The following is a 17,600-nucleotide window of genomic DNA, read 5'->3' as shown; positions in this document are numbered from 1 at the left end:
AGTAAAACAGATGCCAAATAGGAACACGCCAGGTGCTCTGGGGTTTGTTTGATTTCTCCTGCCTCTTAGTAGCTAGATGCATCAAGTGTCTCAGCACAGGGGTTTATGTGGACAGCCCACTGTGGTCCTATTCCTATTAAGATTTCAGTATGTCCCCTTGCTGCAGCTACTTCTAGAGAGCTGTACAGTGCTATTAGAGCAAGTTCATAGGGCAGGATTCCTCTAGCAGGCAACAGAAAGCTACCTTAATAATTGGTATTATGAATTCCACCCTCACAGTGTTCTGCAAGTAGCTTTTGTATGGAAGGCTGATGAGTGAAGTAGCCCAGAGAGCTTAGTGAAGGAGAACCTGCAGCACAGCTGCTGCTAGACACAGCTACCTTTGACTGTGATACGGCACCAATTCCCTCCAGCACAGTAACAGAATCAGAATAAACTGTTAGATGAAAGTAAAAATCTTTATTGCTAAGTCAGCCAAAAATTTGATGCAAAAATATTCTTCCTTCCTGAACTGCTCTATACATCTGAATAAAGAATCAATGGGCTAGTGTTTTCCAGCAATCTGACATTATTTACCTCTCCAAAGCAATACAAACATAGGCCACAGTGCTGAAGTTGCATTCATTGGACAACCTACTCCACACACAATAAAAACAGGGATTGTCATAGGTGCATGCTAGAGTATACAGGGATACAGAAAATACTCTCCTTTTTAAAAACAAACAAAAAACCCATGAAAAAAGGTAATTTAATAAACAATCGGTGCACTGCAATATTTCTTTAACATGCATCGGGTCATATGAGTCAAGTTTAAAAAAAGGCAACATTTTAAAATGTGAAAAAAGAGGAAAAAGACGGTTGAGTCTTCAGATAGCAATAGAACAGCAGACAACGATTGCACAAAACCAAAGAGGTGATCCTACTGCCTGAAGAAGGCCTTTGGCAAGGGACATGAAAGCCGTCACCATCTGGAAGGAGTGCAGAAGCTCTGCAGGTCCGAGGCCATAGGTGTGGCTGAAGGTCCTGTGTACTAGAGGAAGGATTTCAGACTTCACAGCAGCCTGTCCCTGAGAGAGAGAAATACTTGCTCTCCTCCTTGGAACAGGATTTTATCCTCCCATCTAACTGAGGATTCTGGTCTGGTATGAACAGCCTGTGATGCTGCCTTCGTTGGGCCTGTTCCTGGTGCTGGGGGCAACTTGGAGGATATCCCTTATCCTTAACACCTGGGCCCCAACTACCCATGACTGAAGATAACCTTTATGGGTTCCTTTTGCAGAAGCCTTTCTGGACAGGACAGGCAGACAGGTCAGTACCTTTTCAGAGTACCTTTCTCAGTGAGGGAGCTCATCAGCAGAGCCAGAATTACTGAAGAAAGATGAAGATAATCCAGCCACACCCCTGTCTGACCAATGTCAGAAAACACCCATTTTTTTGGATGACAGTGGCCTTGAACCATGTCTCAAGAGCTGGAATCTTGTGTTAGAAAATCCAAGACATTTGCATGAAAAAATGATGTCAGTGTCTTTGCTGACACCCAAAACTGGCCTAGGAAAAAGAAGCACTTTTTGTGGTAAACAGGCACTATTTTTAATGCATGAAAAGGATTTTGGATGAGTGGAAAAAAAGCTTCACAAATGCCGTGGCTGAAGTGGAAAAGGAAAAGCTTAATCTTCAGAAGAAGCACACAGAAGATATGCAGAAGCTGCTTGAGGACACCAATGCTCATCTTAGCCAAATAGAGGAAGATTATTTGGAACAGGTAAAGTCAACTCAGGCTGTGCTGCCCAGAGTGAGACAAACAGTTCATAATACCAGCTTAAGCAGAGAAATCTGTAGACTCTACCTAGAGTGTAAGGAAGATAACAAGCCATGTCTTCCATGACAATGCATACCCATAGAAAATAGGAGCTGGCTGTATTAAACTCCCTTTCTGCTTCAAAACCAGAAACAGCACTGGAGAAAAAGTAGGAATTCCTTGTGTTCCATTCTGCCAATGAAGAGGAGCAGTTTAGAAATCTGCACGCTCCATTGCAGAGCTGTTTTCCTTAGTCCTTCAACACTGAGCTAGGTAGAGCCTTTCATTACTAACTCCTTGTGGCAACTCTCCACACGATGCTACTGGTTCAGACTGGCAAGGACACACTGGACTTTCCACATCAGTGCAAGAAATAGAGACCTGATTTGCATTAACATTCGCCACTCTCGGAGTGCAAGGTTTGTCACAGTCTTACTCAGAAAGAAGGGTTCCTGCATCAGTCCCATTGTGGACAGAGGCTGCTCTGCAGCCCTTTCAGGTATCAGAAGGTGTTGGGCTAGGCACAGGTATTTGGTAAAGTTATCGCCAGTGATGGAATCAAAAGTTGCAGTCAAATACATTGGGATGAGTCTTTTCTGCACTTATATGATGAGAACATGAAAGAAATTTGGAGTTTAGCATTTGAATCTTTTCTGCTGTTGTTTCTCTGCCTAAGAGATTCAAATGCTGTTGTTTCTGTGATTCTAATAATTAGCTTCAATCTCTAGTTCCAAATGAAACAGGCATTTAAACAACCAAAAACTGTGTGAGTTTAAACTTTAGAAAAAGTTGGGTTGTTTTGTGATTACATTGCAACCAGCACAAAGCATATCCTTAAATGCTGCTCCTCATGCATGGTAAAAATACATTTTTTTCCCAGTAAGAAGAAATTCAAGGTGCTTTGAAATTTTGAGTAAAACTCCATTAGATTTTGTCAAAAGATCTATATTGACATTGACAGAATCCCACAAGTAGTCTGCACAGTATTTCCTTCTGAGCAAGGCCTGAATTTGATCCAAAAATAGACAACTCAAGCCCCTCAGATCTCTCCAGAAGAAACTCCTAAGTTTTCTTCATAAATATAATTAACAAAGAAGAAAAGGCACTAGCCCACATTACAGTCAGGATTATTGCACCACTGACATGACCGGGGCAGCTGCTGTCCAGCTCTGTCAGCAAGGAAGACAGATCTGCATGTTACAGGGGCAGTGGTCTCCACAACCCTTACAAAGGTGACAACACAGGCAGCCAACTTACACCCTGCATCAAAAATCCTACTGGAAACACAACACATCCGAGTGCAGACTGGCCTGTTCACCATTAGTGGGGCTGTTTTAAACATCTTTTTCAGCTCTGATATAGATGTTACTAAGAAAAGTTCTATTTTAGCTTTTTTAGTACTGAAAACTAAGGAGGAACAAGTATGCTTTCACCTCGTTTGTGGCCAGATTGGGCATGTACCATGAAATGCTGGTTGCTGTGAATTTGGAATATGACTCCTGTTTTCAGAGGCAAGCAGAGACGCTGTAGTTGCCAGTGCAGACGTTTGTGTTGGTGGAACAGAGCACTCGGTGCAGCAGGGCAGCCCCACTGCTCACCAGCCCTAGAGCAGCACAGCACTACTTCCAGCTTGGCTCCCCTGACTGGGCACTGAGACAAGCACAAGCTCCTGGGCTTATCCCATGTCTTCTGGATAGAGGAAGCCACTACTCTGAAGCATCCATGATGGAGATGGCCAAGTTGCTGATGAATTGGGTCTGTGCTCTGCAGTGAGAAGCAGTAGCTCTACACGTTACCTGAATCAACCAGTCCAGAGCTGATCTTTTCTATGCTCCATATGAAATGCATCAGTTGGCACCTGCTTATCACTCAGCTATGTATTTTCTCATTCTGCACAGGATGATCCCATCATAACCCTCACTCTTCCTGCACCAGTGCTCATCAGAACACTGGTACCCTGAGTCCTAACTGCCCTAACAATATCCACTGGAAAAAGCCCCCAGCATACCTGCTGTGGAGTGCTTTCTCCCCTAACCCTAAATAATAAAGTGCTGGGCTGAAGGGGAGAAGAATAGCTTAAGTGCAATCAATAAAAGTGCTTGCAGTTAATGTAGGAAATCATTCTTAGGTCAGCTTCATTGCAACTGTCTGTATTCTTTCAAGGAATAACAAAGGTGTTGGGGGGGAGGGCGGGACACTGCATTAGAAATATTCATAGGACTCGTAACACTGAACATTTCCCCCTCAGCAGCCTCCTCACCCCACACACATGTACACCAGACCCTTTCCTGCAGAGCTGGCAGAACCTCAGGGTTTAAGGAGTTACAGACAGTCCCTATCACAGAGCTCAGCTGCTGGTCTGAGTGCTCATAGAACAACTGAGACTCTGCAGTGAAAAGTGGACAGCCCAGACCTTGGCACTCCTGATTCTTCCTCGACTCCATTAAGGAAGCAGCAGGTGCCTGTACTCCTTGCAGATCCCAGGTCTGCTTGGAGGGCAAGACAGCCCTTATGAGACAGAGCTTCCTGGGACAGACAACGTGGGACTGGTAATCGTAGGGTTACAAAGCTGTGTCAAATTCCTCTGGCAGGGGTGCTGCATGTTCCTCTTTTGGCTCCTGATCTGCTCCATTCTCCTGGTGCTGCTTCATTTGTTCCTTCACTTCTTCTTCCAGATCAGGTGGCACCACAAATTGATCTTCTGGCTCCATCTGGGATGGAGCAGCAAAATAGCCAGTCTTCTTCTTGGGTGCCTCTGTGGCTACTTCGATGAGGTTGAGGCTCTCCTCCAAGGGCACTATGGAGCCGTTGGAAAGCTTCTTTCCATAAAGACAACATGTGGAAAGAGATTTTTGCAGTTCACACTTTTCTTTGACCCCTCTCTGCACAGTGTTGCTGTTTACGCTGTTCTGTCTCCGAATGATGAGGATGAGCCCAGAGTCATCCTCTGGCCTTGGAGCAGGGGAGTTGTACTCTGTAGCAAGACATTCAAACTCCAGGCCCTTTCCTTTACAGCAGTGGATGTCCACTGCTACCTCCACTTTACTGCCATTTGTCATCACACCTTCCACAGGCTGCTCATCATCGCTATCCAGACCGTTGTCAGACTGGTTGCTAGAGAAGGTGGCACTGGAAGGTTGGCGCTGAAAGATGCTCGAGGGGGGCACAGGATGTAGGCTGCAACGTCGCTCTTGTCGTGGTAGCAAACTGCCATCAAGACCAACAGCACTGTGTTCATCTGAAGCAGTAGAGCCCACCTCACTGCTGACCTCAGAAGCAGACAGTTCACTGCCGAACTCAGAAGCAATTCCACTGCTAGATGAAGGTGTTGCTGGCTTGGTGGTGGTGGAACTAAATCCCCCAGGACCTGTCAGAGTCAGGCCATGCATCTCACATGTGCAGTTGTCCTCACTGATGTTCAGGTACACCACCATTGCACCTACATTGTCTTGGCAACCATAGCTTTGGGCTAAAGTGCAGAGTTTCTTTGCAGCAGCTAGTGGGTCGTGTAGGTGCCGCACGGCTGAGATGGCCTCTGCATAAGAAAGGTGTTCCCAGAGAGCTTTGTTCCCTAGAAGTAGCAGCTCATCTTGTACAGTCAGTGGAATCGAATTGACATGTGGTTTGGGCAGGATCCAAGGATGCAAGTAGGTGCAGCCCAGCATCCGAGTACAGCAGGTCACACCATTGACCTTATTGTCCTGCAGACGAGAGAAACAAGACAGTAGCTTTGGAAGTGCTATTAGATCATTTTGAGAGCAACCTTTCCTCTGTCCATATGCTGGTTTGGAGCCTTGAGAAATGCCAGTTACACAGCTCCCAGGAGAAAGGGATCTAGGTGCAGATATTACAGCACAGACATTACCCATGCTGGCAATGGCACACTTGTACCCCACAAGACTTTTTGTGGTACCCTGAGGAATTGTAGCAGACTCCTCTGAAATGTTCAGACTCCCTGCAGCACACTGATCAAAGAGTCTCACAAGTCTCACACGAAATGTATTTTTTCAGTACAAGCGAGATAATGACTTCTGAGTTTCTCACTGCAAGGCAGATTATCCTGACATTAAATGATTTCTGTGTATTATCTGAACTATTTCCCTCTTTGTTAACATGTAACTGCATTCTGAAGTGTGGACACTACATCCAGAGGAAGAAAAGAACAAGTAGGTATCTCACACTGTTTCTGTAACATGGATGTATTACCCCCTTCTGGTAGATGGTCTCCTGGCCAGCCTGGCAGCAGCCTCTTGGACAGAAAAGTGCCCACAGCCCTCGGTCTCTTTTCCAAGTCAGTGCCTACAGAGTACACAGCTTCCCCAGTGTTTTGAATTTAATTTCAGTGTTCTTAATTTCTATATCCTCTGGGTGTTAATGTTGCTGCTGCTGCCAAGTGTTAAAACCCAGCAGAGGACACATGCAGGGAGGTCTCCTTAGACAATTATTTCACTTCTGCTTTTCAGAATCCATTAATGAGCCAGTTTCTAAAGCATTTAATGTGCTACATTGATTCCACAGTTCTTTTCAGTCAGAGTGATGTGGTGCAGTGTTACAGCACCTTGCAGAGCTATACACAGTGACAGATTATCCCTATGAGAAACACTTCTATCTAACAACTTGATACTTTTTAAAAGATTCACTGAGCATAAAACTAAAATAACTGGTGCTGACTTCTCAAGATCTTTACTGCTGATGGATTTTTTTAGTTCTTTGGAACTTGCTTGTTATTTCCAAGCTTTTAGAAAGTTAACCTTTAAGAGTTCTCCAGAAATAATTGTAATACTTTGCATAAAACCAGTCATCCTGTACCTGTAGTTCTCAGGCCACAATGGGTGTTTTAGGAACACGTCATTTTCAACAGCTAATCAGCAAAAGAAGCAGAGCAGGAAGCACCAGCCAAGTCACTCAGACACCTTCATGTCACCTTCTCCCCTACAGTGTTGTGCAAGCAGCAGAGCTCAAGCTTTTATGGGAGGGTGGAAACTGAAGTGAAACAGGTCCAAACAAACCTCTGTTATAATGGCTTTTTGCTCCTTGACCCTCCTGGCTTCTTCTGAACATTGTTCAAGGCTGAAGACTTTGGAGAGAGGCAGCGGTTTTCCACTTCGGCACAGAATGGCTTGGCACGTCCCCACATTGGCCACCGTCAGAGAAAAGTTGCTGGCTGGATCAGCCACCTCGTGACGAATATAGCACAGGACAGCAGAGGAACCCAGCTTCTGCCCAGCCATGCCCAGCTTCCTGTGGGAGGAGAAGGTGTAGGAGGCTCCAGACTCCAGTGACAGGCATTCTGGAAGGCTGCCTCACCCCACCTAATACATTGATATGCCAGTGCAGGTCCCACCAGGACCAGCTTGCTCACTGTCCTACCTGTGGGAGACCAAGAAGGTGTTGGACATGAACATGGTGTCTGACTGCTGTACCTCCTCCAGGAGCACATCGGCCATGGTGCATTGCAGTAAGCGTGGCAGTTCTTCATTCTTGTCACCATCAAACATGCCATACACAGCTTCCACCCCCTCTGCAAAGCTCCCCAGTGCCAGGGATGACACACACAGCCTGTTAGAAAAGCATACAAGCAAAGTTAATATGTCTCAAAAGATTATATGGTCCCCAAAACCACAGCCATCAGGCACCTTGCTGTGAGTGCCACTCTGACAGGGTAGCAAAGCCACTGTCCCCACAGTCACTGCCCCAGGAGATGTACAGCTGAACTTTATTACTGGAACTCCCAAACCCTCCATGACCACAAGCAGGAAAGGGCAACATGCATAGCTGGCAAGAGAAAAAGCATCTCTGCTGGAGTGGGAAGGAAAGTCCAAGCGTCCCAGAATAAGTGTAAAAATTGAAAGAAAAGACAATGTGGAGGTTTGCGTTACTAAGACTTAGTAAGAAATCTGGAGAGACGGATGGGACGGATGAGCTCTCGGGCAAAACAGGTCTGCATGGGTGCTCAGCAGTGCACTCTGCCCAGCACCCTCAGAAGACAAAGTGTCAGCATCCACCAGACCACAATACTCACTTATTTCTTTGGCCTGCCATCTCAGCTACACCGTGACTCCAGAAGGAAGAAGTGAGTGCCGAGTCTGCCGTGAGGGAGGGCTTAGCATCAATCTTCAGTGTGGTAATGTGACTACAGAGAGAACAGAAGTCATGCTCTTCTAGACCCTGCTGAACAGGTTGTGGCCATAGGACCTTGTCCAGCCAAGAGTTTTAGATAGCAGTTTGTGGAAAGAACTGCATCAAGGAGAGGAATTTAAAGTCTTGGCCTTCTGGAGATATCTGGCTGCTTATGCCAGAGATAGCTGGGAGAACCTCATACGATGAAAAATTGCTTGCTCTGATGTTTTGGACTTTTTCCTACCTACAGACAGAAGTCTCAGCTGCCTCAGGCAGGGAACATTATAACACCATGCAGTGCTGTGATACACACTTTACTATCCCATTTCCTCCCCTGGGAAGGGTTACCCTTCCCTCTAGTGCAGGTCTCTACTGGGTTGACATCTTGATAGCTCACCTGAAGATATCCAGTGTCTTGTGTTCTAGCACCAGGTTTGTGTTTCCGCTCAGGTCCAGCTCTTGCAAGGCACTTGGCAGTGCCTCAGGGATTAGGATTTCGGTTAACTCGTTGCAGCTCAAGTCCACAAACTGCAGTAGCAACAAACAGCACAAATGATAAAGAAAATACTCTTTGTTGTGTCATGTCATCAGTTACTCCAGTGCTCCTTACAAACAGCCTTGTTACTGATTGTTTCCCACACACAGGTCATGAAAATGATTTGTCAGCTGGAGAATTATTTATAAGCAGCAAAGACTTATAACTTCCAATAGCCAGGACTCCAATACTGAATGATGAGGTCACACTAAAGATAAAAGAAGGCCTCTATATTCAAACCTGCCTAGCTATAATAACATTGCCCACTGTCTCAAATGCCAGAAACTGGAAATTCCAAGTCAGAGAGGGGGTAAAGGTGAATGAGAGATGATCTTTGATCAACTCAGAAAGGTGACAGATCTAGAATGCACATCCTGTACCCTGTTCTAGAGTTGATCGAGAAAAATCATAGAACCACAGAATTGTTTGTGTTGGAATGGTCTGTTAGAGGTCATTTTCTTCCATTCCCTGCCATGGGCAGGGAAACCTTCCACTATCCCAGGTTGCTCCAAGCCCCATCGAGTCTGGCCTTGAACACTTCCAGGGATGGGGCAGCCACAGCTTCTCTGGACAACCTGTGCCAGGGCCTCACCACCCTCACAGGGAAGAGTTTCTTCCTAATATCAAACCTAAACCTACTCTCTTTCAGTTTAAAGCTACTTCCCCTTGTCCTGTCACTCCATTCCCTTGTCCAAAGTCTCTCCAGCTCTCCTGTAGACACTTTAGGTACTGGAAGGGACTCTAAGGTCTCCCTAGAGCTTTCTCTTTTGCAGGCTGAACACCCCCAGCTCTCCCAGACTGTCTCCATAGGAGAGGTGTCCCAGCCCTCTGATCATCTTCATGGCCCCCTCTAGACTCATTCTTAATAGATCCACGTCCTTCCTATGCTGGGATCCCAGAGCTGGAGGGAGCACTGCAGGTGGGGGTCTCATCTTAGTAGGGCAGAGGGGCAGAATCTTCCTCTTCCCTGCTGCCCATGCTGTGGGATCAGCCCAGGGCATGGGGGATTTCTGGGTGCCTCTCATCCACCCAAGTCCTTCTCCCCAGGGCTGCTCTTGATCCCTTCATCCCCCAGCACAGATTGATACTGGTCGTAGCACCTGCACTTGGCCTTGCTGCGATCTCCAGTTTCTCTAGTTTCTCTAGCAGTTACTCTTCAATTTCTAACCCAAACTTTCCCCTGACATCTCTTTCTCTTCTCCATATGAATACCTGAATACGGGGCAAATGCAGGATCTCTGGAAAGATGCTGATTTCATTAGAATGTGCAATAAGGGTATGAAGTAGCTTGCAGTTTGCAATCGTTGTAGGAATTGTTTTCAGTTTGTTGCCACTCAGATTCAGTTCTTCCAAGTGTTCCAGCTTACTAAGTTTGCTGAAAAGGAAACAAAAAAGTACTGTAACTTACAGATAAGAACTTGTCACTTTCTGAAGCTGCAGAATCCATAGACGTTGCCCTTTATGAGCTACTTTTCTGATTTATTGATAGGAGACCAAAAGTCCTAAGAGATGCTCTAGTAAGAGTGCAGGGTTGGCTTGGCTTGGATGTGCCTGGCTTGGATTTCTACAACAGATAGGCCCCCTTACCATCACTGCTGAAGCTGCAAATACCACCCCATCCACACAACTAGGTGTATCCCTTGGTCCCTCTGGATGGCACCACAACTAGGAGGACAGGAACCCCTACAGACAACAGTACCCTGTGCCAATCCCTTAACACGCTTCTCCTGACTTTGTGTGTAGAAATGTCAGGCTTTTGTCATCAAGCCACAGGGAGAGCATCTCGCTCTGCCTCTGGCTCCCCTAAAATCCTGGGGAGCACTGTCGTGCCCAGAAGTCTTACTGACTTACCTTGCAGGAAAAGTCTGCAGGTTGTTGTTTGCCAGATGCAGGATCCGTAGGTTTGGGTGTCCCACCAAGACAGGGATGGACTGATCTGTGAGGTTGTTATTGGTCAAGTACAGCAGCTGCAGCATGCTCAGACTCTCCTCCCCCACACATGCAGAGGGCAATGACTCCAGGCTGTTTGCAGATGCATTCAGGTACCTGAGGCTAACACAGCAAGTGCAAGAATTAGACTTCACATCATCCAAACCACCCCATTAACAGCAGGAAAAGAAGCTACACAAATGCCAGTGTGGACAGCAGTATCAGACAGGAGCCCAGACAGCACTGTAACATCCCTACTCACATTAAGATTTACGAGTCTACTAATGACATATTAGCTATATAGCACTGTGGATGCACACAGCATTTTAAAGTAAACAGTGAATACTGAAGAGCCTTTGGGTAATACTGGTGGAAGCACACACCATAAACCTTTAAGCCTTTATGGCTCCAAAGGATAATGTAGCCAAAAGACGTTTGCTACTGACACTCACTTCAGAGCCTTGAGAAAGAGTGTCTCTGGGAGTTTAGTCAACAGGTTGTGCTGAAGGTCCAGCACCTCCAGTGGAATGTGTTCTAGAAGAGGTGGAAGGCTGTGCAGACGATTGTGCCCAACCATCAACTTCCGAAGGCTCAGGCTGCTGAGGACCCTAGAAGGACACAGGGTTTTCTATTTAACTTGGTTCACTCCTCTTGACATCCCCAGAGTGGGAAAGGTAGTATTTAATCCACTTAATTTGACTGTACAGCAGAGAAAAATTAAAATACACTGATCCATAAAATGTAAACAATGACAAAGCAGAACAACACACAATGCCTCAGTCACTCTGAATGCTTGGAAGCATATCTACATTTCCCTCTATTCTACTGCAGACTGGTATCTTGTGATGCAGGTGTGTTGGTGTGCATGCGCCCAGCATTCTCTCAGGCAGACAGAGAAGTCACAAGGATGGCTTTAAATGCCTGCTTTAAGCTGTAGGCAGAAAGAAGTGCTTCCTTGTGCCAACCTAAATTCAGAGCTTTAACTAGCTGCTTAACACTCCTGCATTATTCCTGAGGCAGTAAATTATTCTTTGCATAACATATATAAAATTTGGTCTCCTTCATCCATTGATATGGCTAAAATTATCTTCTAACTTCTCATTATCACATCCTTGTTACATCCTTATCTTGCTTTTGATGTATATAACTTTTCTGTGACAATCATTAGAATGTCACTGCCTAGCATTTCCTATGCCTCTTGCTTTAATTTCTTCAACCCATGCTCTGCATTTCTTCCCTGCCACCCACTCCTCCATTCAATTTTAATGCAGCTTACCCTAGACACTGTGTCATTCATTACACTCACACCCCCACCAAACACCCTTGTTAAGCTGCTTTGCTTCTTCCCAGAATATCCTCCATACCTTGGAGAAGTCATAAATATCTGAAAACTTATATTAGTTCCTGGCTCTCCTTTACTGCATTTCTGCAGAAAGTGAAAGGGAAACGGAGAAAGGAGCTGGCTGATTGTGTGCTGCAAAAGCTACCTCTGAGATCAGCTGTATTGTCCCTTTGTGGTAATTCCCTATCAAAGGTAACAGATAAAATTTCTGTACATATTAGGGTCTCACCTATGACCTGTGTTCACAGACACTATGGTAACACAAATAAGTCATAGCAGTGTGTTCTATATCAAGTGCAAAGAGCAGCAGTAGCAGCCAAAAGCACAGGATGGAATTACCCGGCCTCTGTTGTTAAAGAGGCTGACCTAGAAATTAGTTCCTTCCAACATTTGAATACAGAGTATTTTCAATGCTGCATACATAAAGTGGATTATATCTGTGTACAACAAGGAAAAAAGCAACTGGAACAGCACTGTTTCTCTCTGTTCCCAGACAGCCCACTGTAGAAGAAAGCTCAGCTCCGTTTATGCAGGTTTGCTGACCTTGATGGAAGCTCCACAAGGAGGTTGTAGCTCACATCCAAAACTTCCAGTTTCTTTGCTTCACAGGCCCAGTCTGGGATACACTGTAATTGATTGCTGAGAAAAGCAAGTGGGAAAAGCTAGACACCAGCATTCCATATGGAACAGACCCTGTTTGAATGCTGCATGAAGTTAGTGACAGCCAAACCAAAAACAACAGACAAAAAATGAACACCAGCATCCAAGTTAGTCATATGGAATTTATCTCATGGCTAAGCTGTGTAATGCAAACTGAGCTGGTGCATGACTTGGGAGGGCATCCTGTCTTACAGATCTCACAACACTGCTCCGAAGGCAGACATAGGCAACGAAACCAACAGCAGAGATCACTGGCAGCTACTCTAAATGTTTGCTCCACAGATCCCCACCATCCAGCCCAGTAAGCTGCCACAAGTTCAGTGGTCCCTGCTTGGCTTTTCTGATCACAGACTACAGCTGAAGGACAGCCAGTCACCTGGACAGGCCATACTGGTTCAGAGGAGCTTCTGGTCTGGAACACTTTCACCATTTTTTAGTGCTGAGCTTTGCAGTTATATTGTGTTTAATTGCTCTCAACTCTGTCGAAAGCTTAAAACTTCCAGAAAATTTTGCAGGAAACAGCAAAGGTGTCCAGATACTTGCTTTAAATTCTGTGCTGTATAGTCACTTACTGAGAGAGTTCTAGACATGTCAGTTGACCAGGAACCGGATAAATATTGACAGCTGCCAGACCTGATGAAGTAAAGCAAATAAGTATGATTGCAGAGCTTCAGAGAGAAAACAGCACAGAGAAGCAGCTTAGCTATCAAATGAGACTCATTGTCTTTCTTTATGGAGGCTCAAGGTCTTTGTTGATCCTTTCTAACACAGAATTCACAATTCATACATCTGCCATATGGCACTACAGCATCTCACTATCCCATTTCTCAATCTGTCACGTGGGGCACCAGAACAAGGGAGAACTGTACTTTTCTTTGTGAGCTCCCAGAGACATCCCACTGGAAGATGAATTCCTTGGACAATAACTCAACACCACAACCTCGCCCCGGTATACATCCTGCACACACACATGCATATGTGATCCCTAGGAGTTAACCTCAGAGGACCCATCACATACGGTCTTGGCACAATAACACCAGATTAAGTATTTTGGAAGATGTGTGGGAGAGGGCAAATGGCTGTTTTCCCTTACTCCTGAGGCTTAAAGGGAGAAGGCAGGTGAAGAAGACATAGAGACATACAATTGCTGTTGGCATAGAGGGCCCGAAGGGAGAAGCCACTCAGCGTCAGCTCTCTCAGCTTATTCCGCTCACAGTGCAGCTGCTCCAGGCTGCCCAAGGAGCTCAGATCCAGATCTGTCATCTGATTGTCTCGTAAATCCATGTAAGTCACGGATTTGTTCCCCTCCAGAGTGTCAGCTGTTGCTCTCTTCAGGTTGTTCAGCCTAAACACTCAGAGATGAGTTAAAAAGTCAGAAAACAGAACACTGAACACTGGACATCAGTAAGAAGAGAGAAGAAACAAAAAGAAAGGAAGAGTTCTGGTGAAGGCTAACACCAAAGGTGAGTGCAGTGAAATGTGTGAGGAGCAATGGTGAATTTCAAGCAGCCAATACAAACAAAAACATTTCCTTTGTCTACACTACCATGTGTAACCATTTTACTCATTCCCCAGTTTCTAAGAGATTCTGAAGATTCAGTCTAGGAAAGAGAAGTCAGGTCAAGGGACTGCTATTTTACACTGCCACACAAAGCTAATGCAGAGAACAGATACTAGACTGTCCTGCCACAGCAAAAACCTCTTTGTCCCTTTCTGAGAGTACTGCAGTTGGCAGCCTGGAGAATCAGGATCACATCTCTAGGGCCGGGAGGCAAGGAAGGGAAGGATAGATCAAAGATCTACCAAAGCTCAGGGTAACAACATATCACAAGAGGAAACTAGAGGGCTGGGCCACATTCAGTGTCAGGCACTGCTCAGTTAGCTCTGCTTTTCCAAGTGGATTCTGCACACCCTCAGAAACAGAACTCCCTAAAAGCTAAAGAATCAGTAAGATGAAAAACTGCACCTTGTTTATTGCAAAACGTACTAGAAGTTACACAGCTCCTCTGCTACAACTAGAAGGCAGCAATCTGGTTTTATAGACACCTGCAAGTTTCCCCCCTTACCTCAGGTCCACACTTTTGATGTGACTCATACGGTTCAGCATCGCCAGGTCCAGGGTCTCCAGCAAGTTCCCTGCCAGGGCTAGTTTGTCTAAGGCGACGAGTTTCTCACAAATTGCTGGCAGTTCACAGAAGTTATTGAAAGAAAGCCCAAGACAGCTGAGCTGCTGGAGGTTTCCCAGCTCTTCTGGTAAGGATGTGAGGAAATTGCCATCAAGCCAGAAGGTCTGGAGACTGCAGCAGTGAAAAAGAGAAAATAATTCCACAAAGAGTAGTGAACATTGCATTTAATATTTTCAGTGCATTTTCTCATGTAGCTAGCTGGTCTCAGTGTGGCTATTTTTCAAAGATACCCAACAGCTAATTTTATTCTTATACACACAAAGTTACTAAAGTACTTTTATCACACATGTAATAAGCTTGGAACTGCATATATGCAATACCAAATAGTTCTTAAATTATTTTGGAGATAAACTTCCAGTTGTGCCAAAGATTGTAAGTTAACACAAGCAAAATACAAATCAGTACTTATGTTGTAAATTAAAGTTATTTACTTAATTACTTGGTTTTCTAAAAATGGCACTGTTTAATCACAATATCTACCACAATAACACATTGGTAGCAGATTTTTACACTCTAGTTGTCTGTTCCAACACTGGGAAAAGAACAGGAAGGCTTTCTGTTGTAAGATGAATTGTTTCAAAGTTTGCATGGCTTTTGAGACTCAGATCCCAAATATACAATTCTCTTACTATGACTATAAGTTCTCTGTTGTTTCCAACAGAGAACTTCCTGACCACTGTTTAGTGGTGGTAAAAATGCAATCTGAGGCCACAAAATATTCTTGTGAATAAGGGCTCAAGGGGTCATCAAGATAACTGGACCCATAACTAAGCTGTAAACCTCCCTAAAGTGTAAGCCTACACACAGCTTTTTCCTCACAGTTTGCATATGGCTAAAAGATCACTCTGGAAATTACTTGCTTACATCCAGTGTGGCTCCAGACACTCCTTTTTTAAAAACACAAGCTGGAGGAAAAGCAGACCGCAATGAACCAAAAGCATGACATTGATGTTTATCTAAACAAATGTAATAATAGTCCTGCAATTAAATTAACCTAAGCTTAAGTTTTTATACATTTGGGGTAGCTACAGGGGAAAATGGACAAGGTTTTTATTCCAGCAAACACCTTACGACAAAATCTTCAGATGGGATTGCCCCAATATTTCCATGTTAAAATCCTCTAACACAAAAAGCAGCCAATTCTGCAGAACACTATCAAAACATACCCGTGCTGACAAAAAATCACTAGACCCCTGTGAGAAGTTACCACAGAAAAGTTTTCTGTAACAAATTAAAACTTCAATAGAAATTGCATCAGTACTGAAAATATTAATACAAATAATAAATTCAGAAAGTCACACAACTCTGCAGCTGCAGAGGAATGTGCATTGACTCATCTGAGAAACAATACAATTGCCTTCAATACCTCAGCTGCATCAAGTTTCCTCATCTTTTCTACACCAGCAACCTTAACATTTTAACAATAGTGATTAAGGGATTGCACATCTTGGTTCTTGACCTCCTGCTGGAGTCAAATCAATCATTCAGCCTTCATATGCAGAACAGGCTGCCCTACACTCACACTTTCAGAAGCAGTACCTGCATGTCAGCAGTGCTCAGCTGAGGCACCAAGGATGGTTATGATCACAGGTGAAAAGAACATACTCACTTCAACAGTTTGCCAATCTGACTTGGCAGGTAATGAAGTCCATTACAGGAAATATTAAGCTCTGTCAGAGTAGAGATCTCACACAGTGATACAGGAAACTCTCCCAGTCTATTATTGGACAGGTTCAGATTCTTCAACTGAGAAAACCTATTGGCAAGAACACTAGTTAATTCATAAACCTAAACGGTCTCAAAGCAAGAACATACAAAACCAGTCATAAAGAACTCTTAAGTCTTTGTACACTGGTGATACAATCAGCTAACTCGTTACAGTAGTTCCTGCACAAATTTAATTTTAAGTCACTGATATTTTTCACAGTGGTCATGCTGAAAGTGATCAAATACCATGGTTTTACTGCAGAAACTAATAACGACCTTCTACCCTGATTTGACAGGCTCCCTCCTAGTGACTAAGATTAAGGAGACTAAAATACTCAGTTCAAAAAAACAACCTTCAAAGAATTAATTAGAGTAAAAGTCTACAATTACGCTGCTTGGGAAAAGAGGAGCTGAAAACATTCACTGTGACTATTCTGAGAACAACAGAAAATGGGAATTCCCTTTTCGAGCTGAGCACAACAGAAAGCTGAGCAGAGCTGCGAAAGGGAAAACTAGGAAAGTGCTCACTTCATGCTGGGAAGCCCCAAGACCTGCACCCAGAGGTGCTTGAACAGGATTCCATGTCTACAGCGCCCCTCGCTCAGCACACTACTCCAGGTACTGCCCCAAGTGCTGACACAGCCCCATGGTCACAAAAGTCCCACTTGTGCTTAACAAATGACTGTCTATTCCATCCCCTTCCATCACTGGGAAAGGTCCAAAGAGAGAGAAGGAATTTGCATAAGCTGGAGTAACATAGAGGAGGTTCTTCTCCAAGAGTTCCTGCCTCTTTCTACAGGAAACAAAAGTATTTTTCCCCAAGTAATAACCTCCTCATCCCAAACTGGAATCATCAGAAATTAATTCAGTGGGGAAATTAATATCTCACTTTTATGAAGTAACTACAAATTTCATGTACCATAGAACTACTTCTTGGAAACAGAAGTTCATTAATCTGCCCCACCTATCTGAGTTTTTGCCAGGTATTGGTGAGTAGCTCTTATTTTGAAGCAAAAGTTTTAATACAGGTAACAAAACTAAGGTTAACAAGCTTGAGGGAGAATATTGCTTCTAGCTTGAGATGTTTTAAAATATAAGACTGAAAGATTCTGAAGTATTTTTATTTTTTACAGTGACCCTTCATCAGACTCAAAATACTTGGAATGATCTGTGTAGGAATTATGTATTATATTTCTCCACTTTGCTTCATAATCTTGGAGGGGTGGTTGTTCTTTTGAAAGAGGGAGCATAGCTGAAACTTGGACATGGGTTGTTTGCTGTCATATAAATAAAGCATCAGCATTCCATGTTTGCTGCAGCCAC

The 17,600-nt window shown here is 44.3% G+C and overlaps 1 protein-coding gene across 1 annotated transcript in view; it reads right to left on the bottom strand.

The window, feature by feature from the left end:
* Positions 1-439: 439 nt before the first annotated feature.
* PHLPP2 (PH domain and leucine rich repeat protein phosphatase 2) overlaps positions 440-17,600 on the bottom strand; it is a 34,714-nt gene continuing 17,553 nt past the window's right edge. Inside the window, exons 7-19 of the mRNA XM_064670466.1 lie at positions 16,180-16,326; positions 14,451-14,681; positions 13,527-13,729; positions 12,957-13,017; positions 12,268-12,363; positions 10,835-10,990; positions 10,305-10,505; positions 9,666-9,828; positions 8,316-8,446; positions 7,821-7,931; positions 7,169-7,357; positions 6,808-7,039; positions 440-5,499 (exon numbers count right to left, since the gene is read on the bottom strand). Of these exons, the coding sequence (XP_064526536.1) occupies positions 4,360-5,499; positions 6,808-7,039; positions 7,169-7,357; positions 7,821-7,931; positions 8,316-8,446; positions 9,666-9,828; positions 10,305-10,505; positions 10,835-10,990; positions 12,268-12,363; positions 12,957-13,017; positions 13,527-13,729; positions 14,451-14,681; positions 16,180-16,326 (3,061 nt within the window). The 3' untranslated portion in view covers positions 440-4,359. The remainder of the gene's footprint in view (positions 5,500-6,807; positions 7,040-7,168; positions 7,358-7,820; positions 7,932-8,315; positions 8,447-9,665; positions 9,829-10,304; positions 10,506-10,834; positions 10,991-12,267; positions 12,364-12,956; positions 13,018-13,526; positions 13,730-14,450; positions 14,682-16,179; positions 16,327-17,600) is intronic.

The sequence above is a fragment of the Pseudopipra pipra genome, chromosome 14 (genome assembly GCF_036250125.1).
Source record: "Pseudopipra pipra isolate bDixPip1 chromosome 14, bDixPip1.hap1, whole genome shotgun sequence".
Taxonomy (NCBI): Eukaryota; Metazoa; Chordata; class Aves; order Passeriformes; family Pipridae; genus Pseudopipra; species Pseudopipra pipra.
Note: the sequence above shows the minus strand (reverse complement) of the source record. Positions and strands in the feature narration are given on the sequence as shown.